Source organism: Chlamydotis macqueenii, chromosome 6, assembly GCF_036417535.1.
Source record: "Chlamydotis macqueenii isolate bChlMac1 chromosome 6, bChlMac1.mat, whole genome shotgun sequence".
NCBI classification, from domain to species: Eukaryota; Metazoa; Chordata; class Aves; order Otidiformes; family Otididae; genus Chlamydotis; species Chlamydotis macqueenii.
The window spans coordinates 22,114,698-22,142,201 of record NC_141561.1 but is presented as its reverse complement, the minus strand read 5'-3'; the positions used below and the strand labels follow the sequence as shown (position 1 = coordinate 22,142,201).

At 38.3% G+C, this 27,504-nt stretch overlaps 1 protein-coding gene and 1 long non-coding RNA gene across 4 annotated transcripts in view; both read left to right on the top strand.

Annotated features, from left to right (window-relative positions):
- Positions 1 to 19,225, top strand: part of TLK1 (tousled like kinase 1) — a 68,846-nt gene extending 49,621 nt beyond the window's left edge. For all 3 annotated transcript variants that reach the window (XM_086751492.1, XM_086751493.1, XM_086751491.1), the window contains exons 12-21: positions 3,296 to 3,362; positions 6,974 to 7,071; positions 8,649 to 8,730; positions 9,020 to 9,111; positions 9,198 to 9,287; positions 10,056 to 10,225; positions 11,377 to 11,512; positions 13,375 to 13,486; positions 13,780 to 13,887; positions 16,862 to 19,225. In XM_086751492.1, coding sequence (XP_086607618.1) covers positions 3,296 to 3,362; positions 6,974 to 7,071; positions 8,649 to 8,730; positions 9,020 to 9,111; positions 9,198 to 9,287; positions 10,056 to 10,225; positions 11,377 to 11,512; positions 13,375 to 13,486; positions 13,780 to 13,887; positions 16,862 to 17,038 — 1,132 coding nt within the window. In that variant the 3' untranslated portion in view covers positions 17,039 to 19,225. The remainder of the gene's footprint in view (positions 1 to 3,295; positions 3,363 to 6,973; positions 7,072 to 8,648; positions 8,731 to 9,019; positions 9,112 to 9,197; positions 9,288 to 10,055; positions 10,226 to 11,376; positions 11,513 to 13,374; positions 13,487 to 13,779; positions 13,888 to 16,861) is intronic.
- A 1,734-nt stretch (positions 19,226 to 20,959) lies between these two features.
- Positions 20,960 to 25,999, top strand: LOC147600204 (uncharacterized). The gene is made up of 3 exons (XR_015258887.1): positions 20,960 to 21,014; positions 25,116 to 25,211; positions 25,844 to 25,999. It is a non-coding gene; the product is annotated as an uncharacterized LOC147600204 (long non-coding RNA).
- Positions 26,000 to 27,504: the final 1,505 nt, after the last annotated feature.

Here is a 27,504-nt window from a genome sequence, read left to right as displayed (position 1 = left end):
ACAAAATCCAAAATGACTACATCTGTGTACAGTTCAGCATTTTATATGCCTTCCTCCAAAACGTAGTGGTCAGTAACAACAATTTCAAATTACTATGAATCACGCTGTGCCTCTCTCTAATAGATCTGTAAGGAAACAGAAAAATGGAAAACAGTCTTTCATTGGGATATAGCATGGAAATGTGGAAAGAGTGACTTTGAATGTTAATATTTTCAATATGACTTCTAACTTCTGCTCTGTGCTCAAGAGGGCTATTCAAGAACTTTTTGGAAGGCAATACTTGCTAGAGCTGTCTAGGCACTTTGTCATAAGTCTGTATAGATAGCTGAGGTTTTATAAAAAAGACGAGATTTCCTATATTGTGTTAGTGTTTCAGGGGATCTGTGGTATTAGGGCTTTCAGTGTTCAATGAGAATTCTGGAAGGTCATGTCATAAACTTTGTAATTTTTGCTGTGTTTTACTGGTGATTCAGCTTTCCTAAGCCACCTAAATACTCTTCTTCCTGAGAAGGACAAGTACTAGCTGCATTTCTGCAAATGCACAAACTTGTAATTTATGCTGCAGACAAGAATCTAGAAAGAATAATATTCAACCTCATGCACATTGGCATTGATTCGTTGCCTTTTTTTATTTGAGAACTTAATCTATGTTAAGGTAGTTCACTGTTTGAGTAGAAGTATTGGAGAAATGTCAGGGATGCTGCTGTGAGTTGTCTGGCATGGCCTTGATGCTCTGTGATAGGTCTAGCAGATGCATCAGAGCAGGAATTTAGACTATTGTTTTCTTCAGTTTCTTGCTGCTCTTTGGACTGTACAGAGAATGCAATGCCAGTTTTCTTAGCTATTGAGGCACCACCTTTCACATTTGCTTTAATGCCCCTTCTAAGATGTAGCATAAATTGTCTAAACTCGGAGACTCTGCCATGAAAAGAATATAAACCTTCAACCCTGAAATCTGGTACTAAGGGACCTTTTGCCTTTCTTGGAGAGGCAACTTTCCTCACTCTTATTTCCTTCAGAGTGTTTGGAGATGTCTGACTGGAATACAAGGCTACTTTTCATTCCAGTAGGAAAAAGAGATGCAGGGTAACTTTGTATGTTGCTTCTTAAAAGAAAGGGTTGCTTCCTTCTGAAATTCTAACAGGTCGTGGTCATGGGTGCTTTTTTTACCTGATAAGAGGTTTTCTATATCTTATAGATCACAAGGTTGATGAGATAACTACAGCCTTGTGAAACCGTTTCCAGGTACTTGGAACCTTAGGTGCTGTGGTCAAAAAGAATCCAGCAATTTCACTAATATTCTTGGAGAATATTTGGTCAACTCAATCATCTGTGCTGGACAAGTCAGAAAAGGGGCAGCAAAATTCAGTATTTATGAAATCAGAAATAGGAAGGCACTCTGTGAAAGCTTCAGAACCACCAGATTTTTTCCTGAAAAGATGCACTCTTTTATTAACAACTTTTGAGATGCAATAAATACAAAGTTTAGAATTCTGAAAACTATGTCAAACTAAATCCAAATTTAAAAGGGAGGAAGAAGTCTTACAGTTTATTAGATTTCTGCAAATTTTATTGAGGTTGGCATTTGCTGTAAGGGAAATCTGAATTGATATCATTCACCTCTGGGGAAACTACTGGTAATTCTCAAGAAAGTCTAGTTCCTTAGACTTGCAACATGAACAGCTTGTCTAGCCATCTGAACACTTTGTGTACCTTGTCTTCCTAGGACAGTTGATAATAGCACCCACTAAAATATGGATTTTATGAAAACCTGTTATGCTATTAGTTTTAGCTTTGCATGATGCAAGAAATAGTAGATCTAGGCAAAACAATAAAATGTTTAATTTTAATTTGTTCGTAGGGATTTGTGTGAATCGTTTTAAGGAGGCCATACGTCTTTCTTCTTTCCCATCCCTTGTTCCCCTTCATCATATGTGTATGGTTTCTTCTCTGGAACTTGAAGTCTCTTTGGTTTCTTTTCTTGGGTCGTTTGTCTTCTGTGTCTTTTTTATTCATTTGTCAGACAGATACTGCCTGCAGTCAGTTCATGGGTTTCTTAGTTACTAATCTGTATGAACAGTCTAGATCCTCTACTGTAGATCCCCCTCTACTCTGCTCTCGTGAGACCCCACCTGGAGTACTGCGTCCAGTTCTGCAGCTCCCAAGATAAGAAGGACATGGACCAGTTGGAGAGAGTCCAGAGGAGGGCCACGAAGATGATCAGAGGGCTGGAGCACCTCTGCTATGAGGATAGGCTGGGAGAGTTGGGGCTGTTCTGCCTAGAGAAGAGGAGGCTCTGGGGAGACCTTATAGCAGCCTTCCAGTACCTCAAGGGGGCCTACAGGAAAGATGGGGAGAGGCTGTTCAGTAGGACCTGTTGTGATAGGATGAGGGGTAATGGTTTTAAAATAGAGGGAGGTAGATTTAGATCAGATATTAGGAAAAAAATTTTTACAATGAGGGATGTAGAACACTGGCACAGGTTGCCCGGAGAGGTGGTGGATGCCCCATCCCTGGAAACGTTCAAGGCCAGGTTGGATGAGGCTCTGAGCAACCTGATCAAGTGGGGAATGTCCCTGCTCCTTGCAGGGGGGTTGGACTAGAATGGCCTTTGAAGGTCCTTTCCAACCCTAACCTTTCTATGATTCTGTGATCCTCAGGATAACTGACTTAGTGTCCTAGTAAGTCTACAAACAGTGAGGGACCACTGAATTAATTGTAGCCAGGAATCTTTTCTCAAAGGAAGATGAAAAGACAACAAGTAAGAGTTGCATGCCAATTCAAAACTGAATTTCTGGTTTCATGCAAAATGTGGTGTTAATAAACTTGTAATGTATGGTTTTGCACTACATTCTTTAAATCACAGCTCAAAAATCCAGTGTTATTGATCTTATCTAGTTGGTTTCTGAATCTCCATCTTCTGGTTCCTTAAGTGTTAAGAGTTGGGAACCAACCAGTATAGTAGTATCAGCTAAAATATTGGGATGGTGATAAGATTCAGGATGCACCCAGGTAATCTAACAGGCCACGTGAGAAAATAGAAATGGTCCAGTGGGAGAGGCAGTTAATAATCCAGAATACCAAACATAGAGGCATTCTGTAAATATATTTTGACCCTGAAATTACAAACCAAGATGTTCAGATTGTTCAAAAATGTAGTCCTGGTATTGTGGAGTAGATAATAAACGTAAGATACTGTATTTACTGGAGTATCTAAGTGAGAATGCTATTGTTTTGTTTACTATCATATGAAAGCTATCATTACACATTTGGTTTGTTTTGGGTTTTTTTTCAGTTTGACTCTAGCAGAGTATCATGAGCAGGAAGAAATTTTCAAACTTCGATTAGGACACCTCAAAAAGGTATGTATGTAATCAGTTATTCTAAGATTTTTTTTTTTTTTTTAACCATGCCCAAACCCATAAAAACTAGTACTATCAAAGTAACGCAAGAGCTTGTTGAGAGCTATGTGATTAGGAAATGTAATACTAGAAGTGCTGTACAATTTTTTTTCCTAATAATACTGTACTGCTTCCTTGAATCCTTGTAACAGTGATAATGCTGCCAGCAATACTCTTGTTTCAGAGCTGAGGAAGTGGAGTCAGCCAAGTTTGATATATGATATATTTTTATGTTAGTTTTTGACCTTTGAAAAGGTCCAATTTACAACATTGCATTTCTGAATAAACATAATGTTTTGGTCATCTACAGTATCCACTTCAGTTGTTATCCATTAGCATACTACCTATCACAAGAGAGAATATAATTTTCCTACTATTATGGAAAAACTTTTCTCTGTTATCTTAAATTATTTTTAGTGTCAGTTATTTTACTCCAATTTTTGACTTTTGAAAAAAACAGCAGTACTTCAGTCTTGAAGTCCATAATTCTAAAAAGTCTATGTAGTGAGATAATTACAGTATTAACAAGCTATTGCTTATTCAAGCAAAGCTTTTGAGGAATAACCCGTGAAAAGCAATGACAGTTGAAGCAGGCAGAAATATCTCAACAAGTGTGAAAGGAAAGTACCTTTATCTGCAGAGCACTAGTTCTTGAGATGTTCAGTTAAAACGGGTCACAGTGTTTTTCCCCTTAAAATGTAGCAAGAGTATGTTTCAGGCCTGTTCCCTTCAAATGTACAAGTCACTTGTTATAAATCCTACTGTAATAAACTGAACTGGGCCCCTTGAGAACACTGATGCTGTTTTTACGAATATGACAAGAAAGTACCTGAATCTGTGTTAGGGAATCTGCATTGGCACTAGCAAAGTAGGCTGCCCACATAGTTCTTAATGCTTTAGAAATAGCACCAACTTTACATGAAATTCTGTAGGCTTTTTCCATGTTTTAATTTATTTGAAGTCTAATGGACATGTCAAGTGACATATGAAGGAAGCTGTTAGAAAGTTATTTACTACCCAGATTTTCTTTTCACCTTGAGCATCAATGCTGGGGTACTCTGTATAAGAAGGAACTTCCTTGACTAAATGCCAGAGAGGAAACAAATGTTATTTCTTAGCAAATCATAGAATCGTTAAGGTTGGAAAAGACCTCTAAGATTGTCAAGTCCAAACCTTCATGTTTTAATACATTTGAAAATAATAATAAAAATACATACTTGCATTTTAATCCTTGCATGCATTACGGATTCTGTCATTAACTAACAAAACCAATTTTGTTATCTTCTTTTTGCATGGCTATATTTCTTCCCTAGTCCTTCATTGCTGGTTAATTTTTTTCTTCTTTCCTTCTGCATATGCTGTTTTGCTGTCTGTTCCTCTTCCTTTTCAGTCTCCAGATGCTTTCCTGGTGCTCTTATTTTTGGTGCCCTGTACATGCTGCCACCACCGGTTTTCTTTTCCTTCTGCTCCTCAGGAAATTCTTTTCCAGCTAGCAGCTTTGGTCCTGGAGAGAGGTTCTTGTTTTCTCACTTCCTTTTATGTAGCAGTGACCTGAGGCAGCTAAGCTGGTTCATTCTTGCTTAAAGGTATTCACAGCCTGAGTGTCCTAAATAACAGCTGGAAACAATGCAACCAGCCAGTTCTCTTTGGACTAACATTGGCCTATGAACCACATTTTGAGAACCACTGAATTGCATAATATATGAACAGAAAAGCCCAAAAGGGGCATAACTGATGGATTTTTTTTTTTTTTTTTTGGTCAGCCTTTTGGAAGAACATAGACAATTGTGTGTGTTTAAGTGTGTGGCCTTTTGCAGAGGAAGAAGGGCTACAATTCTTTATAAAGGACTACTGGATTATGAGGAAGTGCGTATCATTTCAGGGTAGTTAGCAGAGAACTGCAAGGATGAGTCTAAACATTAAAAAAAAAAAAATTTAACGTTGTATAAACAGGGGAGAAAAAAAAAACCCTTTGACATTGTATGAGGAAGAACAATTGGTCCACCCAGATCTGCTAGCGGATCAGTGTTACTTAGACCAGCTTTTAAATTATTAGGAATTTGGTTTTCATTTTCTGAATGTAGGTTCATGTGGTGTCTTGTCTTGGGATGAGAGTTTTTTTTTTCCTTAGTTCATGAGGAGGGATTCAGGATATCCACTGAAATAATCTGGTCTGGACTCCTCAACTGCTTGGAAATGTGGTCTTTTAATGTGTGGTTTAGATTATATAAATACAGTTGTTGCTTCAGGCTGTGGTTTTATGGTATACAATGTTTGGAAATACCGACTTTTTACAGCATTTTCTCTCCCCTCTGCTGACTTCTGCCTCCATCTGCTTGTGCCATGACTTCTTGTCCTGTTGCTTTTACCAGTACCACCTAGTTGTGCAGTTACAGTATAAATTGGATTGAAGAACTGATCTAGCATTCAGAAAACCAAATATATATCTTTTTGTGAAGCTTGCTTTTTGCCTTTTTTTTTTTTTTTAAAAAAAAAAAAAAAAAAAGAAAAAAGGAACAGGAAAGCTTTATTAGTTTTCCAGTTTGGTTCACCATGTGGCAGTACAAGAGGCTGTGCCAAAATAACAAGAGATGATGTGGGGCACTGCTTCCACTGGCACTGCTACTAAAAAAAAATACGTATCAGATGCCAGCCCTAATTTTTCCTTTTTAGCTAGAATAATTCCATAATTATGAGCTTTCTGGTATGGACTAATTTTGTGTTCTCTTTGTTCGTACTTTCAGCTTCTAGAGGTACTAACTCTAAAATCAATATAACCCTTTCTACAGTGGCTTTGAATGAGTATATGTTTTTCACTTCGAGTATAGAAACATAGGTTTCCACAAATTAGGCATCGTGAATTCTTTACTTTTTTAGAGAATCTGAATAAACAACTATTTCAATGTTCTCTAATGTGTAGCATAAAGATGAGTAATTTTAAGTGCTGAAATAAGTTAGGGAGTGTGCTTATACCTGACTGACTTCTTTTGAAATTGCACTCAAAATTCTAGGCAATAGACATACTACATTTGTAATTTTAATAAGATATAAATGGAAAAATAATTTTAAATTAGCTTGGGTTTGATGTCTTGTATCAACACCTTCTGCTGTAATGATTCTTTTATTCTTTTTTTGATTTACACTTCAACCTCAAAATATTTTAAATGTCTTTTCTTAATTTGTCAGTTTGTACAGAATCTATAACTGCATATATCTCAGTTTTTTCTTCTTTGTACATCAATTTCAGACCGCTTCCCAAATGATTTCTCGTCTTGGCTGAGGTACAAAACCCAGCTGCTTCTCATTTCAAATAGCATCCCTACAGTGCAGAACAAAATTGTGAACATCCCATTACCTGTGGGTTCATGGACAGAAGGGTTCCTTGAAACAAGCTTTTGCCTTATCTTTCTGAACTTTTCTGGCTTTAAGAGAAAAGCAGTGCTTTGTTGTAGTTCAGCAGGGTTTTGTAATGTAATGTTCCTCCATCACCACTAGTATTGATGCAGGAGTAAAAATATCCTTTTCAAACAGGGAGTAAATGAGCTTTTATATTTCATTCTTTTCATTTGCAGGAGGAAGCTGAAATACAAGCAGAACTTGAACGTTTGGAAAGAGTTAGGAATCTTCACATAAGAGAACTAAAAAGAATAAATAATGAAGATAATTCACAGTAAGAGATTTAGTGTCTCAATTTTGCATGTCTGTTTTTAAAATAATGCTCTAAAATCACATTTTACCTACATGAAAGAGGCTTATTCCTAAGTTTTTCTTTGGTTCTCTTTATGTATATATTTTAAACACCAACTAACTTAAACTTAAAAAATAATTATTTATAATTTGGTAAACTTATTAATGGTTTTATTGAATATGCAAGAAATAACGTACACAGCTTATAGTGCAGGAGAGCTAAAACTAGTAATACTAGGCTAAAAATAATACTTGTAAGGGAACCTAGTGCAATTCACTTAGCTGACAATAATGCAAGAAAAGAGTGGGGAGGTTTGATGCAACAGCAGCAATTTTGTGATGCAGTTAAAATTAGTTTGGGCTTTATTGCAGTGTAATTTCATTCCTACTAGATACTAAAAAAAGACAAATGGCAGTCTTTTGTATTATGTTAAATGTTACTCTGTACTTCAGCTAGCATGGCAATATATCATACTGTTAAATTGTTATTTAATATTAGCTATTACTATGTAGATTTGAAAGTAATAATTACGTAACTAAAAAAAATTTGTCTGTTTTCCATCATGGCGAATACAAACACTAACACTACAATTTCACCAGCACTTAGCTGGCACTGTTGCTTGAAAGGAACTGTTTCTGCCTATCCCTGACTACTTCGTTGTGCCTTTGCCCTGTTTAGTTTCACATGCTTGCAGTAAAGAAGTGCCACTGTACAGATGCTGGAAATTGATCCACATTAAAACTGTCTCCTGTGGTTTCTTTTTCCGGATTAATTTTAACCCCAGATCAATTTCCTGGTCTAGTTCTTTGCCCCAGTTGCAAAAACTCTTATGCTGCCATGAGGAGAGAGGGCAGTGCAAGGGTGGAATGAACAGCCAGGGGGAAGGAGATGATGGGATTGGGCTTCTTTCTTTCTGCTGTAGTAAATGTTCATGAAACAGTAGCTTAAAACTTCAGTATTTTATTTTATTTTTTACTTTTTAGCCACAATACATGTACTCTAAGACTTCTAAGCATTTAAAGCAACAAAATGTGAAGTTATACTTAATGTTAATGGTACCACGTACCTACCCTGCAGGAATACAGAAAACTTTTGTTAACTTCTCAGTAATATATAAAATCAATTTTGTTAAAAAGAGGCAGGTATGTACAACAGGTCTGAAACTGAAAGTATATCCTCCTCATCTCTTCCAGAAAGCTGAAGTTTGAGACTTCTCTAAAACTTGACACAAGGAGAGAGCCCTTGTACTGCATGTTTAAATTTAAGGGTGGTTTTGTTGTCCTCACAAAAATAGAGGAAGAGAACAAAAAGTTTGTCAGAATTTACTGGTTTGACTTTGCTGTTATAATAGCATTTGTACGCTAAATAATCAAAAGGTACTGAAGCCCATGCTGCATAGCTGTGCCATGAAGTTGCACATGGTGTAATATTATTCAGCATACTAGATGTTGCTAGTAAGAAGAAAGGTCCATTTGAGAAGTAATACTCAGGGGTTTGCATTTCAGACTCTGTTTATATACCTTAAATGGCATTAAATGATTTTTTTTTTTTTCTTCAAGGTTTAAAGATCACCCCACGTTGAATGAACGGTATTTGTTACTCCATTTACTTGGCCGAGGTGGCTTCAGTGAAGTATACAAGGTAGAGTGTGTTGGTTCTGCTAAATGTAGTGTTTGAACCATGTACATTTGTACATTTAATTTTCAGGAGGAGGGAGGGGATCTAAATAAGTAGAATGACTGTAATATGGCGTACTCTTTAAACACTGCTTGAGCAAAATTTGATTGACCCGTGGAGGGAGGTAGCATTACGATAGACTTGCCAATAGACTTGTGAATTACATGCCAATTTTTTTCCTCCCTTTATGGGGTGTTATTTTTATCGTCTTTAGTTATAATTTTCCCATATTTGTGGATTTTTTTTTTTTTAGGCTTTTGATCTTTATGAACAAAGATACGCTGCTGTGAAGATTCACCAGCTTAACAAAAGCTGGAGGGATGAAAAGAAAGAAAACTATCACAAGTAAATATTAATGACTGATGCTTCGTATGTTAAATTGAATAGCATTTTATTGATTGTAGAAGGTTAATGTATCCATCTTCTTTTAGACATGCCTGCAGAGAATATAGAATACACAAAGAACTGGATCATCCCCGGATAGTTAAACTGTATGACTACTTCTCCTTGGATACAGATACGTAAGTACACAAAATGATACATTTTCTAGAACTTGGCAAGGACTTCAGTGCTCTATATTAAAGAAACAGAAGTGAAGAGTATTTGAACAAAAGTAGTATGTTCTTGCTTTCAGCCAAAGTGTTTAGGGTTTCTTGAAGGCGACTTAAAAAAAAAAAAAAAAAAAAGCCGAAACACTAGTTGCAGAATTTTGTCTCGGTTAAATACTACAGGCCTTCTATAACACAATGAAAATGGTGTTTTGCAATACCTGACTAACAAGACCTACAGGATGTCCTGAGATTTAAAGGGACATGCAGTGCTGTAATGTTTTTGGGCAGGGCAAGGGCTGCTGGAGGGCGACTCTGAAAGGCTGCTTGTAGCTTAGACAAGTTTCCAAGACTAAATGACCTCAGGAGTGTTATTAGCCTAAGTGTAGCTCATGGTCACTGGGCTGCACCTCTTTGCATGAAATTGTGTCACATCTTAAGAGATCATGAATGTATTTTTCTATTGAGAAACATGCCAACATAAATAAAGGGGTTTTTAACTTAAGCTCTCATCAGGATGTATGCATTTTCTCTTTTGGTGAGTATGAATGTTCCGATTGATGTCAAGTTTCATAAACTAATAGTTACGCCATGTGATCTGTTAACAATTTCATACATATAGTTTAATATTCAGACAGCCGTTCTTAAACTTGTCAATATCAAACTAGGTTGTCATATCTCAGATTCTGATTGTGCAGTTTGATACGTTATTTAATTTTGCCTCTCTGAATTCTATCCTAGGTTTTGCACGGTGTTAGAATACTGTGAAGGCAATGACTTGGATTTCTATCTCAAGCAACATAAATTGATGTCGGAGAAGGAAGCTAGGTCCATTGTAATGCAAATAGTAAATGCACTACGGTATCTCAATGAGATCAAGCCCCCTATTATACACTATGATCTTAAACCAGGTAAATGAGGACTGTCACAAGTGAAAATGTAATCTTTTTTTTTTTAATCCTTATTTTGTTTATAATTCATGCCTGAAAATACCAAAATTATCATCCATGTGTCAGACTTATTTTAAACAACTGAAAAAAAGTGTGTACTTTTCTTTCTAGTTTTATTGCCAAAATAATCTGCCTTTTGTTTGGAAAAATGTTTGTCATAACTTTTCTACTTTATTTTTATTTGAATTTGTAGGAAAAAAAATCGGACAGCACATAGATACATACATTCGTATTTAGCAATATAAACAGATAAGATAATTAGTTGGCTCAGTCCTATCTGATCATTGTGGAATGCTGATGTGTAAATATTTTTTCCCTTATGTATTTCTTAGCCTGTAAAGGATTGAAATAGGTAATCAATCACTTTCAGCATCCCAGCGTAAGCACTTCAAAGCAGGACTTAGAGAAGTTTTCTTTGCAATGAATAATGAGCATTGTCTTAAACAATGTATTCTGTCTTGATTCCAAGGCCTTTGTTTTACCACCTTGGATGAATGATGCTTGTATTCTTCCTGTACTTTAATTTGCTACACTTCCAAGCGTGGGGTTCGTAACGTGCCAGCCTGTTTGCTTGCTGCTATGTCATAAATTGTTCATAGAGATTTCTCTCATATTATGGAATTGTACTGAATGTGTTCTTAGTCTCATTAAGTTTTGTTCTCAGAGGAACTTCATCAAATAACTTTTATATCAAGAAATTATTGTACAGCTTTTAGCACATGGAGTAAGATTTGTAGTATTGCAGCAATTTCTTGGCATGATTTTGTGGCATATGCAAGCCCTGAAACCTGTAGTGTAGGATTTGTTCTGGGCAGGGAAAAAAAATAAAACTTCATTGTAACTGATATATTGCTACATTTTGGTGTTTCCTCACTTTCCAGCCAGCTCCCAGCTGAGGGAGCCATTTCAGGTGATGATGATAACCTAAAGAGTTCCTGAGACTGCACTGAAATGTGTCATAGTCAAATTACGCTAGACTTGAGGATGTAAAGATGATGTAAAGTTGTCACTTACCCCTGATGAAGTTAGATGTTCCTGAGAATTGAACCAGGTTTTGGAAATAAAGCAATCTCTTAGCTTTTTTGTGGTAATTTTTTTTTTTTCCTGAATAGGTAATATCCTTCTTGTAGATGGAACAGCATGCGGAGAAATAAAAATTACTGATTTTGGCCTGTCCAAAATAATGGATGATGATAGCTACGGTGTGGATGGAATGGATTTAACTTCACAGGGAGCGGGAACTTACTGGTAATGATTTTGCTGTGTTTAAGTCGTTGTTCAGATATCATAAATGCTCTCTCATAAAGCAAATTTGGAGAGAGAGCTAGGATTAAAAATGTTAACATGGATGACAAAGATTTTTGTGCAGTACTGTGAATGTTAATATTCCCAAATGTTAGAATGGTAACATAACAACATAAGAGAGTGTGAGTGTGTGTTGTTTATTTTGTATCTATATTAAAAAAAAAAAAGTGGAGATGATCACTATGATTTAGAAACATGGTTTCCCTGAAGAAGCAGGTGTTTAATCTTTAGCTGCAGGTAGTTGAAGGCGTTTGACAGAGCTATGATGATTAAGTGTGGGTGCTTAGTCCTTGGAAATCTTAGAGCAGGGATTACCAGCAGGTAATATCCTTAGGACAAAAGAGTATTTACTCTTCCATCCTTAAGGTTAATGACAGCTCAGCAGCTGTGATTTATTTTCTGTGTGCCCTTGCATGCTTGTCGGAAAAGCTGAAGTTTTAGAGCTGTCTACAGAACAGGAATGACAACAAGCATTTCATTGCTTACAGAAAAACTGTTTCTAGAATTTGCTCTCTATAAAGATGCAGCTTCTTCATGATACAATAGCTCTTTGAGCCAGGGTGTGTGGTAACTGTGTCAGGGTGAATGGAATAGAAAGCCTATATTGGCCAGGTTATTGCCTGTGAATTCATTTGCTCTTTCTCTCCTCATTCTGCCTGTAGCAAGATCAGAGTCATGAGCTGAAACCTAACTCTAAACAGAGAAGCCAGTGTCATTCCTATTTGTTCTGCAACTTTTGCCATATTTGGAAGTTGCACATAATAAAGTTTTTGCCTTTTCCTTCAGAATTTTTAGAAAAGAAAACACACATACTTTTGCCAATGCGCACATGCTGTAAGAAGATGATTATTCAAGTTAAAACATTTTAGAATCATTAGACTTTTGCTACTCTTCTTAATGTTTTACCTATTTAAACACCAATTTAAATATTTTATTGTAGGAATGTATGTAAAAAAATTTTGGCCTTTGGATTTTATCTGAAGTGCCACAGGCAGTAGTGGTACTGTAAAGTAAGAGATCATGACCATTACAGGTTCATGATGAATCTTTGCATTTCTAATTCAGACTTTCTGAGCCTAAAAGTCTTCATTAAGGAGGGGAGTATTTGAATGAGTTTGAGGTGGAGGATAAGTCTGTTTAGAACAGATTGCACAAACTGTCAGCAGCATAGTGCTGGAAGGGATTTCCTCAGTTACTGTGTTCATTTACCTGCCTTTCCAGGCAGTTAGGTCACATAATCTCTTGTAAACTTACAGACGTTTGTATTAAATTTAGTTAGTGTTTTGTCCCCAGTAATCTGATTTGAAGTGTGTTCCGTAACCTCAGTTCTCTGATCATTAGAAACCTAATCTTCTAATGTACAGACTGTGTTTATTTGTGGCCAGTTTATACTTGTTTGTTCCTGTGCCAACACTGTCCTCTCTGAAGTAAGTTGTTTCCCCTTCCTGGTACTTGCTCCTTGGTGTCTTTATAGCCTTCAGATTTTTTTCGCTGAATTGCAGGTTCTCAATTCTTCACATCATCTTAGTAGTTTTCCTTACACTTGCATCACTTTAAGCTAGTTTTTCTTGAATGTTGTAATCAGAATTGTACACAAGTATTCCAGAAGAGATTTTGTGATACTGTGTGAAGTTCAGTTTTGATGGGTGTGCGAGGTGTTGGAATGTGGACTGTAAGGCAACTATACAGTTGTCAAAAGATCAGAGATGTGTACATGAAGGGTTTGTCTAATGTGATATTTGAGTAAGTTCTAGTGATGCCATACATCTACTTGCAGATACTGAGATGAATGTTTTGTTTTCCAGGTACCTGCCTCCAGAGTGTTTTGTAGTTGGCAAAGAGCCTCCAAAGATTTCTAATAAGGTTGACGTATGGTCAGTTGGAGTAATCTTTTTCCAATGCCTTTATGGTAGAAAGGTAAGGAAAGTGTTGTTTGAAAATCTTAGAGTTTGAGAGTAAATGCCTGTTTCCAGTACACTGTGAATTGTAGTCATAAAGATGCGAATCTACATGGAAAATTTATTATGTTACTTTTTGGTGATGTGCTTTGATATTGCAAGAAATGTAGAAGATCTTGACTCGAGCTTTCTTATTTACAGAATGGTTAGCAGTTTATATTAACACTGCAACAACTTACTATGGCATAAATATTTATGAAATCAAAGTAGTTGGATAACTCTTATGAAGAAAATAATGTGCTTATTTTTCAGCCATTTGGCCACAATCAATCACAGCAAGATATCTTACAAGAAAATACAATATTAAAAGCCACAGAAGTTCAGTTCCCTGTCAAACCTGTTGTAAGCAATGAAGCCAAGGTAACTTTTTACATGATGTCTGAATAACAGTTAAAACTTTCATCATAAAGGATTCAGCTATAAAATTGCTGTTAACTAAAGAATGCTGTGGGACATAGTAACTAAATGTGTAGGAAAACATAATGGAGAACCTACAGTATTTTGATGTTTTTATTTAAGCAAACTTACTCTTCCCAAAATCATGTACATCAAAGCGAGACTGTATGTGTATTCCAGAAATTTGCAAGCAGTTTTAAAGTAGACAGTCTCAAAAATTGCCTGCTTTGCTTTTTCCCAGAGGACCTTACGTGTCTCACTCAGGCTGTCTCACTGGAAGTTCTTGTGAAGTACTTCTGCTACCAGTTACAAGCTCTTTTTGAAAATAGTGAATGTTATTCTCTGATGCCTTATTGGCTTGAAGAACTATTTGACTACCAAATACCTGGAGGATATGCCTGCTAACACTCTTCCCCTTGAAAGGTCGTAATATGTGTGTATTAACTCAAAGCTGAGTGTAGAAACATGAATTCTTATTCATGAATTCTTATGTGAATCTATAAGGCGTGTTGATGCTCGGTCGGGAAATAAGACTGCCAAAATAGTTGATCTGCCACAAAGATCTGGATGGCAATGTTTCCTGTATTTAAAAATCTTATTTTGAAACATCTGAAGTTACATAGAAGTACCAAACTTATGTCCACAGACTAGCCATTTAGAAACAGATTAAGGCATTTTCCCAAATGATTGCTGCTGTGAATATCTGTAACACAAGTTCAGTTCTGTCAATATGGAAGAAAACATTATAGAAGGGTTACCTATTTGTAGAACTGTCCCAGTTTTTGAAAGATATATTAATGGCCAGATGCAGTAGAGATGTGCTAGTTGAAAAAAAAAAGCCAAGATAGTAGAATGCCTATTCAAGTTTCAATAACTAATATTTAGATTTGGGACACAGGCTGCAAAAAAATTAGGAATGTTAAGATTTAGCTTCTGAAGATTAAAAGGAAAGGAAACCTATTTCTAGAGGGTGTAACTTCCCAAGAAAACAAGTCTTTTGGGTACGTAAACCTGCTGTTACAATTTGTGGTGTATTTCCATGGGTTATATTTTCTAAAAGTAGTTTTAGTGAGTGAGTTGCAGTTAAGGTTATGAGAATTTGGTTGAAGAACTGTAGTTTGTTCTGGGTTTTTTGTTCATCCCCTGTTTGGAAAAATTGTGTCCTTTGAATGCAGTTGGCAAATATGCATCATATAACTGATAACATTACATGTTGCTGGTTTATATTCCTGTCTTTTGACTTTGCTTTTCTTTGTCATTAGTAGTTTATAAGAGGATATCGGGGAAATAGTAGACAGTTCAACATGGAGAATTGGCAACTTATTTTACATTCTCTGTGTATTCCATGTTCTGTTTGTTTGAAAGACTAAAATAAACTTTCAGTGTTCTCCATTCTTACTAACATTGTCACGATAGCTGTAAGAGACAAGGAGAAATTATTCTCTGGAGGAAATGCTATAAACCAATTTCAGACTAACTTGTAATTTCAGACCATTTATGATGACTGTAGAATCCAAATTGTCTTTCAGATTTATAGACCTGGCAGTTTAAAAAGAATAGCTTGTAAACAAATTCTGATTTGGAAAACATGGAGATTAAATAAATATGGAACCTGAAATTACATTGTTAGTTTTCAGACTGTAACTGTCCTTTGGTCCTCCTCACTCTTTCGTCTTTTGTGCAATGTTCTCCTCCTCACTGTCTACAGTGCCACAGAAGCATGAGTATTTTACAAACATTTTAGACACAAACTGTTATCTGAGGATCTTGCAAACAACTCTTAACAATTCATTTGTTATGGAGGATTTAATGTGAAGAATTTTATTAAAATCAGTAATGTCCAAGAACATGTGAATATATATTAACACATGGGCGTAATTTTTATTTTGTACCTTGTTCATGCTGGATATGTAAATGGAAGAAGTAAATTCTAGTAGGATTCTTTGGAACTTGTATCACAGATTTTTTCCTTTAATCTCCAATTTTTAATTGGAGCAAAGAACAAACAGCTGAGCAGATTTATCAAAGAAAAGATATGTAATTCTTTTAAATTAAGTTCTAAATTAAGTAATGATGTGCTAATCAGTTCTGTAGCAATAATAAGGATTTTCTATCATTAAATGTTGAAGCCCAAGCTCTCAGGAGACAAAATGTTCTGTGTATGCTAGACATAAGACTTGACAGAAACTTTCATCCCAGAATGACTGGCATACATCATATGGACCTAAACATAAGACAACATAGTGTCTCAAGAACATACCTAAAGCTAGATACAGAATTTTTCAATTGATTAGATACTTTTAAGTGGATGAGATTTTTTTATTTTTTTTTTTCCCCCCCTTCTGGGAAAGGAGTTCCAGCTAGGTTTCATAAATAGTCTGTTAGTTATTTAATGCCTGTTGAACATGGCAACCAGCATTGTCAAATTTCACATTTTGCTCTATTCCGTCGTGGCACATGTGGTAATGCCTGCTTTCAAAGGTCAGCTAAAGCTTTGAAATTCTGTCCCTGCATCTTCCATGTACCATCCATCTTCTTCATCTACCACACAGCTGAATGGTTTTAGAAGCTCCGTGGCGCTCCTTTCTACTGTTTCAATCCCCTGATATTTGCTTCAGGTTTTTACTAAGCTGTTCAGGGGTAATACATGCAGAATTCTAATTGTGTGAGATGTGAATGTGAATGTCTTATTTGTAAATATAGTTCCTAAACATTGAAGTATTTGAAGTGTGATTATTTGAAGCGAATTCCTGCCCCCCTCTTCCCCCACTGTGATGTTACATTTTTTGATTGGACTCAGTAATAAAATGTTACAGTGTTATTTGAACTGAATTACAGAAGAACAAGAATTTTCTTAGAAACTAGTTCATCCAGGAGGACATACATACTTGCTTGTAAGCAGACATAATTATTTGGAATTTTTACATTTCTTTTCTAGGCCTTTATCAGACGCTGCTTAGCATACCGAAAAGAGGATAGATTTGATGTCCACCAGCTGGCTAATGATCCTTATCTTCTTCCTCATATGAGGAGATCAAATTCTTCAGGAAACTTGCATATGACTGGGCTAGCGGCATCCCCTACACCACCTACTTCAAGCATTATTTCATACTGAAATTTCTCCAACCGAGGAATGGCATGATAACCTTTGTGTAGTTTCCAGGTGCAGACTTGAACTTGAAAGCATTTGAGTGTTTTTACACAGCACAAGTTTGATAACTCTGTTTTCAGACTGAAGTCCTCCTACATAGTGTCATTTGTATGATTGGAGTGGATCATGGACTGTGAATAAATGTACCCTTCTGAGAAATACCTTTAACCATTGAAGGATGACACTGCCTGTTACACACTAACAGGTGTACTGTGCTTAAGACTGAAGAAAAGGTTTTTAGTTTTTTCTGGGGAACATTGTAAATAATCTTTTTAATAAAGTACATTTGGTTGATACTGGAAAATTCTAACATGAAGGGTAGTTTTTCATTATTTAAATAAAAAAGAGTAGTAAGCAAATTTGAAAACACAGGAAAAATTCCATGCCTGGTGTTGTGGTTTAGCCCTAGTCACCACCCAGTTTCTTGCTCCCCCTCCCCTGTGGGATGGGGGAGAGAAATGGGAAGAAAGGAAAACTTGTGGGTTGAGATGAAGACAGTTTACTAGAATAACAAAGGAAAACTACAGTAATAACAGAATATAAGGATTCTAAAATTTACAAAATGAACAATGCGCAATTTCTCACCACCCGATGTCCCAATGACCAATACAGCCCATCCCAAGCAGTGATCGTGGAAACAAAACCGAGCAGCAAGCAAAGGAGCGAAAGGGAGCCAGCAAGGTAGAGGGAACGATGCCAGCGAGCAAGAGATGAGAGATGGATGCCCTCCTCATGGGCAACCCCTACTTATAAACTGAGCATCATGTTTATGGCATGGAATACTGTTTGGCCAGTTTGGGTCAATTATTCTGTCCGTCTTTCTCCCAGCTTCCTGCACCTGCACATTAGCAAGACTTGGAAAGCAGGACAGTGTCCTTCGTCTCATTAACAACAACTCCTATCATCAGAGTGTTTATCAACTTTCTTCACATACAAAATCCAAAACACACTGACTACTGAGAAGAAAATTAACTCTGTCCCTGCAAAAACCAGGGCACCTGGTTCTAAACTAAACTGCCGTCTTTCCAAGACATTTATCTTTTTGAAACCAAAGTAAGGAGTGTGAGACAGTCAAAGATATGTTCTGTATCAGATTCCTCAGATAAAATTGTAGTATTTTATTTGGCAACTCAGGCTTGTACCTCCAAAAATGTGGCGGTGCGTCACTGAATTTAGATTGGAAGGGTGATAAGGAATTCCTGGTACTTATTTCTCAAATAGATTGCTAATTTTGAAATCCGCTCAGTTTTCTAAAAATACTATACTTGCTGTGGTATTGAAACTTGTGAAACTTTCCAGGCTTCTGATAAAAGCAAGCAACAGTTTGAAACTAAATGCAAACAGGTCATGTATAATGTTCTATGCAGGAATAATGATAAATTCCCTTCTAGCTCTATTGTAAATTGTTGTACAGATGTCACATTTTCAGTTAAACTTCAGCGACTTATTCCTGTACAAATGTTTAAAGTATGGCTTTTTCTAATTGGATATTGTATTTTTTTTAAGTCTCCCTCAAGGCGCTTTTAATTGCTGCTAAATGAAGTTGCTTTTACTTTTGCGAAAGAATCAAATGACCTCCTTAAGGTGCAAGTCAACTGTACGTTATAGAGAGATTGAGAGTAGGTAATTCATTAACAGGCAAGGCATGTAACACAGATCTGTGTTGGCAATAGACAGTACAGTTCTTTAAGTCGGTTTATTGCGTTCTCAACCCGCAGAGCGCATTGAAACTAGATCTAGAAGTTGCTCATGGTTATTCTCTATTTCTGGAAGTTCCTGTCAACAAGGAAATGTTTCTTGTGGCTTGTACAGATATTTTAAAATGTGAAACATTTTCTAACTGCCTTGTATGGTAGAAACTTATTTTTCAGAACAGTGTATCTCTCTCCCATTGACTATTCTTTTTACTATCTCATTCTTGATGCTGAATACCTATATGTAATTTTGTCCATGTTGCAGAAAAAGGAGGCTGTATTACCGCAGGTTTTCATTTAGTATTGTACAGTTAAACTGTTGCTCTTGTTTCTGATGTTGCAAGCCATTTTGTTTTCGTTGTATATAAAGAAACATTAACTGTCTCTTTTAAGATGCTGCTGAAATTGTAGAGAATGTAGCCAAAACATTAATAAACAATGACAGTTGAAATTTCAAGGTTTTCATTGCATGTGTTGCACTTCAAGGAAGGGCAAATCAGCTAACTGATCACTGAGCTGCACTTAGCTATTTAAAGCAAACTCAATAATTAATTTAAGTAACATTGGAGGTGAAAAGGGAGGATTCCATGAAACTTAGATGTCTGTTGTAAAGAAAGAATACAATTTCACTGAAAGGACCTCACAGAAACAACTTCCAAGTATTTCAGCTGGTCCTTCTAGAATTCTTTAGCTGTGGAATAAAATTAGCTCATAGAATAAAACTAGACTCAAATAGTGACTCTTTCTACCTTAAATGACACCAGAGTACTGTGACTGCATCCTTTTCACCCTCTGCAATTCCATGACCGAGTGCAGGGTTAAAGGAGAATGTGCCATAGCTGTAGGCTCATGTTAGATTTCATTTTTTCTTATTCTGCGTGTGTCAATATCAGAAGTTAAATCGAAGAATGTTTTGCCTAAGGAAAAGATGTAGGATTGTGTTAACTGTATCTTTATTTATCTGGAATGCATTGTGGTTCCCCTTAGTAAAGAGGAGTTTGGCGATATATTAGAGAACTACTTAAGTAACTGGAAATTTTACAGCTACCTCAAAATAAGGGGATTTATGCGTTGCACTAATTACATACAGACTTGTTTTTCCTGTTGTTAGCATCTGGGAATAGGCTGTTCTTGTGGAATACACTTCTTCCAGCTTTACAATTGTGCATTTCTGAAACTTAAACACTCACTTGAAACAAAGTTCCATATAGAAAGATGGAAGAAAAGGAGGGTCAGCATCTCATCTGTTGAATCAAAGTTGTGAGGTTTTTTCCTCCAAAACACACAGTTGTGTTTGTGTTAGCATCTTACGGTACTGTTAATAAGTTCTGTATCCCCATGTGGAGTCGTTCTGCGGTCACAAGAAGACATCTGAGTTCATGTGTTTGGTGCCTGGTATTCAGCAATTCGTGCTTGGGATAGAAGTACCCTTGAGGCTGAGATGAGAAGCCCGAGTTACTGCTGCTTGTGGAAGAATGCTGATCCACTCCTAGGTAAGTCACGTATTGGTTGTTCAATCTGTATTTCATGCACATTTTACTAATTTCATCATGTGTCATCCATCACTAGATTTTCTAAGCTCTCTTCCGATTTAGCAGCAGGTAGACAAATGAAGTTAAAACATCAGGCAGTTTTTAAAGAACCTTGGAAGTAAAGACTTCCTTTAAATTCATAAATACTTTAAAATTTTTGCATTTACTGGAAGATGCTAAAATACTACATTGCTGTATAATAAAAAAAACCCTATGTATGAAATGGAGGTGACTGTAAGAGAAGTTCTGCACTTTTAGCTATGATTATAGTACTACAAGTCATTGCAGACAAAGTTAACAATGGTTGGCTTGTTTCTGGAATATAACCATGTTTTGGCACTATTTTATTTTATTTATGTTTGCACTGAAATTGTTCGGATTTCACTGTGGAATGCTATTCACCCTTAACTTCCTCTGTGCTGGTTGAGAGATACTGTTTTCATGCAGGCTAGTTAATACTTTAATTTTCTAAGTGCTTTTAACACTCACAAGAAGACTGGAAGGGCATTGCATTGCTGGCCGGCTGCCCACGTGCTATTGACCGCACACGCTGTGGCTGTGAGCAAACCAGTGCATAATTAGAGAGGCTTTCAAAAGCCCATAAAGCCACGAGTCCTCTCAGTACGCGAGTCACGGGTGCGCAAGGTGCCGAGCCGCTGCCGAGGGGTGCTCTGTGCTGCTGGGACCTCCCACGGGAGCTGGGGGCTTGCTCAGGTGTGTTTTAGAACAAGCAAGCCCTGGAAAGGAAGACGCTCTGGGATTTGAAGCATTCGAGGTGCTCCTGCTCCAGCTTTGACATCTTTCCGAACATGGGGAAAGCACAGGTCTGAGGCAAGGCCCCCAGCCTGGCCGGGCCTGTCTGCCGCAGCCCGCAGCTCTCCTGGCTGCACAGCACGTTCAGTTTGGGGAGAGGATACAGGGGATGTAGGCCGCAGGTCCCCAACAGCGCTGCTGCTCCAGTTTTGCTCCCAATTTCAGCTCTCCTGGGGCTGAAGCTGTTGCAGTCGTGGCACAGAGGAGCTGTGGCAGCTGAGGGGCCCTGGCTGGGCAGGGGGCAGCCACCCCGCCATGTTTTCTACAGAGGGCTGGAATGGTGAGGGGCACTGCTGGGGGAAAGGGGGCCACCAGGAAGGCTGAGAATTTTTCAATTCTGGGACATGTATTTCTCTTCAAAGAGCCCCTGGGATTTGCTGGTCTCCAGAAATGGGATATGGCACTGGGGAGCCTGGTCTGGGGGTGGGCCTGGGCAGGGTGTTGGGGCAGAGACAGCTTCATAATTTGGAGCAGAGTGGTAAGAGAGTCTCCCAATTTCAGTGTCTAAACCACTTAATTCTCACAATTGCTGCTTTATTTTTAAATAATTTTTTTTTTTCTATGTATCAACTGCTGCCAGAGGGAGGACCCTGGTTTCGCAGGTGAAGGGTGCCTGGCTGACAGCATTTCACCATTGTGATCTCACACTGTGTGCCTGCCAGCACACCATGTCTGTCTGCTGCCACATGGCTGGGGCCAGGACACTGTCATTTCCACAGTCCCAGCGCAGTCCTGCCATGGCCTTTGGAGTGTAAATCCCTCACCTGAGGCCTGGGGCGTACCTGGCTCCAGGCAGCCATGACTGTAGAGTTGAGGACTGCGTTGTGTTTGTAGGACAGGTAAGACTGCAAACATTTTCAGAGAGATAATAAATAATCCAGCAATTTAATGTCTCTGTGACCACAGATTGATTAAAGGAATCTAATGAGATAAACAGGGTTCCCCCCAAGTCATCAGCCTGGGGGCCTGGCGTTGCATACCTGCCACCTGAGGCTGATGGGTTTCCAGGTGCCCTTTGCACAAACAAAACAGGTTTTACTTGGTCCTCAATGCTTACTAGGCAAGAGTCCCTGAAAACCTTTCTAGTCTCTTCCAGTACCCAAGTTTGGCTCAAGTTTACTTAAATCCTGACAAATTTGTCCATGTTATTCTTAAAGATGCCCATCAGTAGAGGCTGCGTTACTTATCCAAGTAACGTGCTCCAGGTTTAACTAGCATCCTCTCTGTCTTGATGCTCATTAAGCCCATTATTTCCAGTCATATGCACTATGGCATTACGAACAGTACCCTGCCGAGTGTGATACGTGAGCCTTGCTTTCTGTGCAACTTTCATGTATTTAATTTTGAACTTCATGCATGCTTCTTGAGTATCCTTCGGAGTTAAAATCATTATGCTCCAAACAAGTGAGATTCTTGCATTATTTATTTCAGATATTCAATTCCTAACAGAATGCTAGGGAAACTCTTGCTGTCGAAAAAAATATTTTTTTTTCTACTATGCTCTAAGTAATTGAGTCACTTTGCAATCTTTTCATTGTGCTGTTTCCCAAGCCAGTAAAATTCTGTGCATAAATCAAGGGAAAATACTTTCCCTAGAAATCTCATTTTTGTATCTAGTGTCTTTAGAGCTAATCAGGTATCATTAAGAAATTACATGATGTTTGAATTTCAGAATCCTCTTGTGCAAATCTGTGAGTGTCTTCTGTGCATCATTAAAACATGTACAGGGACTTTCTATTTAAGCAGTGATGGAGATCAAAACCTCATTTGCTGTATCCTCAAAGGATATGCTCCCATCAGTCCAGCAAGTCAACTAGCAAGGTGAAGTGTTTTCTTGCTCTTGTGCGGAAGCTATGCCGTGGTATTCAGCAGACCACAACTCTGCAGCCCAGTGAAACAAGTGTTTCCCTGGAAGAGAATGCCATGGCCTCAGCCCTTAGTCCTGAGCCCAGTACTATTTCTGTAGTTTGGCAGTTGTGCTTTCAGTGTAAAAAAATGTAAGCAGTTCCTGGACATCACCCTTGTGTTTGCTGTCACTCTTGGGAAGCTATGTACTCACTCAGACACAGGGTTCAAATGAGTTTTGAAGGTGGCCCGGGGTTGTGGCTTCCTGTTATTTTTACTTATTGATGCACACAACGGGTGTGTAATTGCTCCCTTCACCGAGAGTGGAAGGACGGCCCTTAGCAGAGTTGTTGACTTTGGTAGATGTGGGAGCAGCTGTAGCTCAAAGAGGGATAAGCACGATCCGGTGCGTCAGCGCTTAGAAGTGCCTGTTGGCACCTTGCTGAATCAATATCCTAGTTTATTTTTGATGTTGAAATTCTGAAATATGTATATTTCGGGACAGAAGGAAAGGAGTCTTTATGCACTGTTTGTTTGTTTGTTTTTTAATACAAGTGAAGACCATTGTATCTTCTTTTTCCAGGCACTGTGGCCTTCCCCAGCCTTCCTGAACCAGGTCATCCTTCCACTGTCCAGTAAAATTATGAGCATGTTGGAACTCTTTGGTTGAAATGAAGTTGTAATGTTGCCGTCTCATGTCCTCTCCTACTGCACATACGTGTAGCCAGGGCACCAGAGGGTGAAGTTATAGAGAATATATCTTGAAGCAAGGTCTATACCGTCCTTGTGGCTTTCCTTCCCTGCCCAGCTGTGCTGATACATGTGATACTGATAACCAGCCTTGTGCCCTCTTCCCTTCCTCAGAGCTGTGCACAGGCCTTTTCCCTCCTGGGAAATCTGATCTTTCACAGTTGACAACTGTGCTACATTTAGACCTACCACCCCTAATCTAGACTCAAGTAAGAGACAGCATGGGGTCCACCAGACATCAGCTTTTGTAAGGTCTCGGATATATCAGGAGATCCAAGTGCCTCTTCCAGCCCTCAGGCATTGGTCTTGCAACTTCTAGGACAGCTAGACTGGTGCTGCGTCCAGGAGTGCTCCCATATGTCTTCAGCAGGGCCTGTTGTAATAAAATGAGGGGTAATGGTTTTAAAATAGAGGCAGGTAGATTCAAATAAGATACTAGGAACATTTTTTTTTTTTACAATGAGGATGGTAGAACACTGGCACAGGTTGCCCAGAGAGGTGGTGGAAGCCCCATCCCTGGAAATATTCAAGGCCAGGCTGGACGGGGCTCTGAGCAACCTGATCTGGTTGGAGAAGTCCCTGCTCCTTGCAGAGGGGTTGGACCAGGCGGCCTTTAAAGGTCCTTTCCAACCCTAATGATTCTGTGACTCTATGCAGCCATAGTCCATGATGTCTGGAGGATGCATTCCTGAAATGTGCAATGGTTAGCAATTGGATGGATAGCAAAGATTCCTGTAAGAATCAGTGTAATAAAGGGTGATGTGTGCAAGGCCCTAAGAAATGCTATTTGAATACCAAGAATGTATTTTGCAGCATGAGCTCTTTCCTATTCATATCCCACTAGTGCTTCCAGAAAAGAGTTGTGAGTGGTGTGAATGCAAGACAATGAGAGAAGAGATGATTTCTTGTGTCTTAACCTGTTGAGACATGCTCATTACTTTAGCAGGCCTGGAAGAAAAGCTGGAAAAGGTGACTGACTCCCCATTAGCACTGGTGAGATCTTTGCAGGACAAAGCAGCAAGAACTGTGCTGCTTTATGCCTATATGAGCAGATCCAGTAGATCTTTGCTTGCCTTCATTGGTAGAACAGCAGTTCCCACTAAAACCAATGGGCCTAGCAGGGACATAAAGGATTCAAAGCAGTAAAACATGTTCCCCCATGCTCCCAGATGTCTACCTTCTACCTCATCTCCCCTTGGGCTGAGCATGACGGAGGAACAGGCCCTGCCAAATTGTTGCATACTTGCTGACTTAGCGAGAAGGTGCAGCTTCTTTCATTCTCCTAAGTTTGTCCCTCTAAACAGCCACATGAAGAGTTATTGCACAGCTTTGTACATTTGCATAATGGAAAACTTTCTTCGTGACAAAAATAATCACTCTAACTAGTGCACAAATGGTTCTTTTCAGGCTTGCAGCTGTGGCTCAGTGGCAGTTGGCAGAGCTCTCATCACTGATTCAAGCACTGGAATACCTTCCCTGCATGCCCTTCTATTGCAAAGCCAGGTGAGCAACGGACCAGTTGGCAAGCAACACATAAGCACTTGCCCATAGTGAATTTGGAGCACCTTATTCCTTTAGTTAAATGTCAGTTCACTTACATTTATATGATACCACAAGATCCTCATGTTGCTTGTAGGGTTACGTAAGGATGTATCGTATGCTGAGCCTGATCTTATAAATTGTCGTCTTAGAGTTGTCAGACATCAGGACAGTTGTACTGAGCCCAAACACATTCAATCTAACAAATTAGCATATCATGAAAGTTATTGTCCCGTCATGCAATTAACAAAATCCATACAGATAGAATAATTACTCCTCTCTCATCCTTTTTCATCTGTCAGAATTCCTATGTTTTTAATAAACCTCATCTTTTTCCATTTATATTAATACCTTAATATATTAGTAAAATGACAATATTTGCTCTATAGATAGCAAATTAAACAAAACATGGTCCTAATGGTCAAAACTGTAAAGATTGGTCTTATTTCTCCTTGTCTCGGAGACCACCGATAGGAGTTCAGCTGAATTACATTGAGGTAGGGGGATGTTTTCATGTGCTCTCTTAACATCAGGAAATGATGGGAAGGCCTCTTTTTTTTAATTCAGTGAGTCAAGTGATGTGTTTCTCCTTTCAGGTTTTGCGAAGGATTTTGCTGGTTTTATGCTAAGGAGCAACACAGACAGAGCACAGAGATGATGGAGAAAAGCCAGTATGAGCCATTCCTATTTGAAACTGGGGAAAGCGAGCAGGACTCAGCCAGGCAAGGCTCCAGATGGATGATGTGACTGAAATGACACTTCAGCTGTGCTCCCTTAGGTAACCTGCTGAACCTCCAGAACGCTTCCAGTCTCAGTCACCACATGCTGGGTGGAGATAAGCTGAATTGCTATAATAGCTAGTGGCAAAGTTTTATGTTGTGTTTCATATTCAAATACACAGAAAGCAAGCCTAGGGCACAACAGGAAAAGTAGTGGTGCCTGAACCATCACAACTTTGTAAACAGCACTTTGCTGCTTGCAAATCGGCCTCGATCCAGACTCAGGGAGGTGCATCAAAACTCAGCTTGCCGGTGCAGGTCTGCATCAGACACACTGGCCAGCAGCCCAGGGGAGAGGGAAGCACACGGGCTCCCAGCGCCCACTGGATGGCAAAGCAAGGTGCTGGGTTCAGACTGCTAAACATCTGCTTTACCTGCCTGCACCTCACACTGGCGTGACACAGAGCTTGGGCATGGCAATATCAGAGCAGTGGATGCTGTGACTAAGTGGCCAGGACTGCTCATCCCTCTGGGACACTGGACCAGGGCTTCTTTGTCTCCTGCAGGCAGAGGATTTAAATACTAATGACACTAATTTTCCTAGAAATTGGCATGGGATATTAGTATCTGCCAGCATTCAGCTGTACTTGGCTAGCTATCGATTCAACAAATACTAAAAGAAAACTGTTTCTCTTATAGCTTATGTAAGGCAGGGAGGAATAGCTTGTAACATAGGGTGGAGGAAAACTTACCAGTTTATACAATCCATCTGACTTAGAACAAGAGTCTTGAAATAAGAATCAAAGCTTCCAGACTGAAGCTTGACTTCTGTTTGGAGTTCAAGGCAGTACTGAGCTGTTATGTTTGGGAAAAGGATCTGTAAAAGAACTTAACTCTAACATTTCTGCATTTTATCTCCTCAATTTTTGTGTTAAGCCTCAGCCTGTTATTAAGAAACTTCAGACTTTTAGGTGCTCAAATACTATAACGAAGAATCTGTAAAATGCATTCATTGATACATAATAGTTTGAAGCAAGACTCACAGAATATGCTTATAATTGAAAATGGCTGGAAATATTGTAATTCAGCTCTTCTTCTCTCTACTCTGGACTTTACTCTCATTACTGCCATTCTTGTCATTTGAAACAACATGATCACAACTCAGAAGCCTTTTAAAGTATTTTATCATTTTCAAGTCACACATTTCCTTGTAATGGTGACTGCTTACAACTTCTAACATGTTATTCATAGAACACTGTGCTGATAAAGGTGAATTAATGATAGGAGAGAGTTCTAAACTAATTTCTGGTAAGGTGAAAGAAATAATGATAGCCACTACAATATATGATCTGCAAGAGAGTTTTTCACTTAAAAAAATACAGTGTAGCAGTTACTAATTGGAATAGCATGGCTGTTGTGTTTTAGGGCAATGAAATATCCTTTTACCATTAAAGATTTTGTTGTATTTTTGACCCAAGACAAATATTTAATATGAAAATTATCTGAGTGCTTCACATGATTGATACCATTAGGGTGTG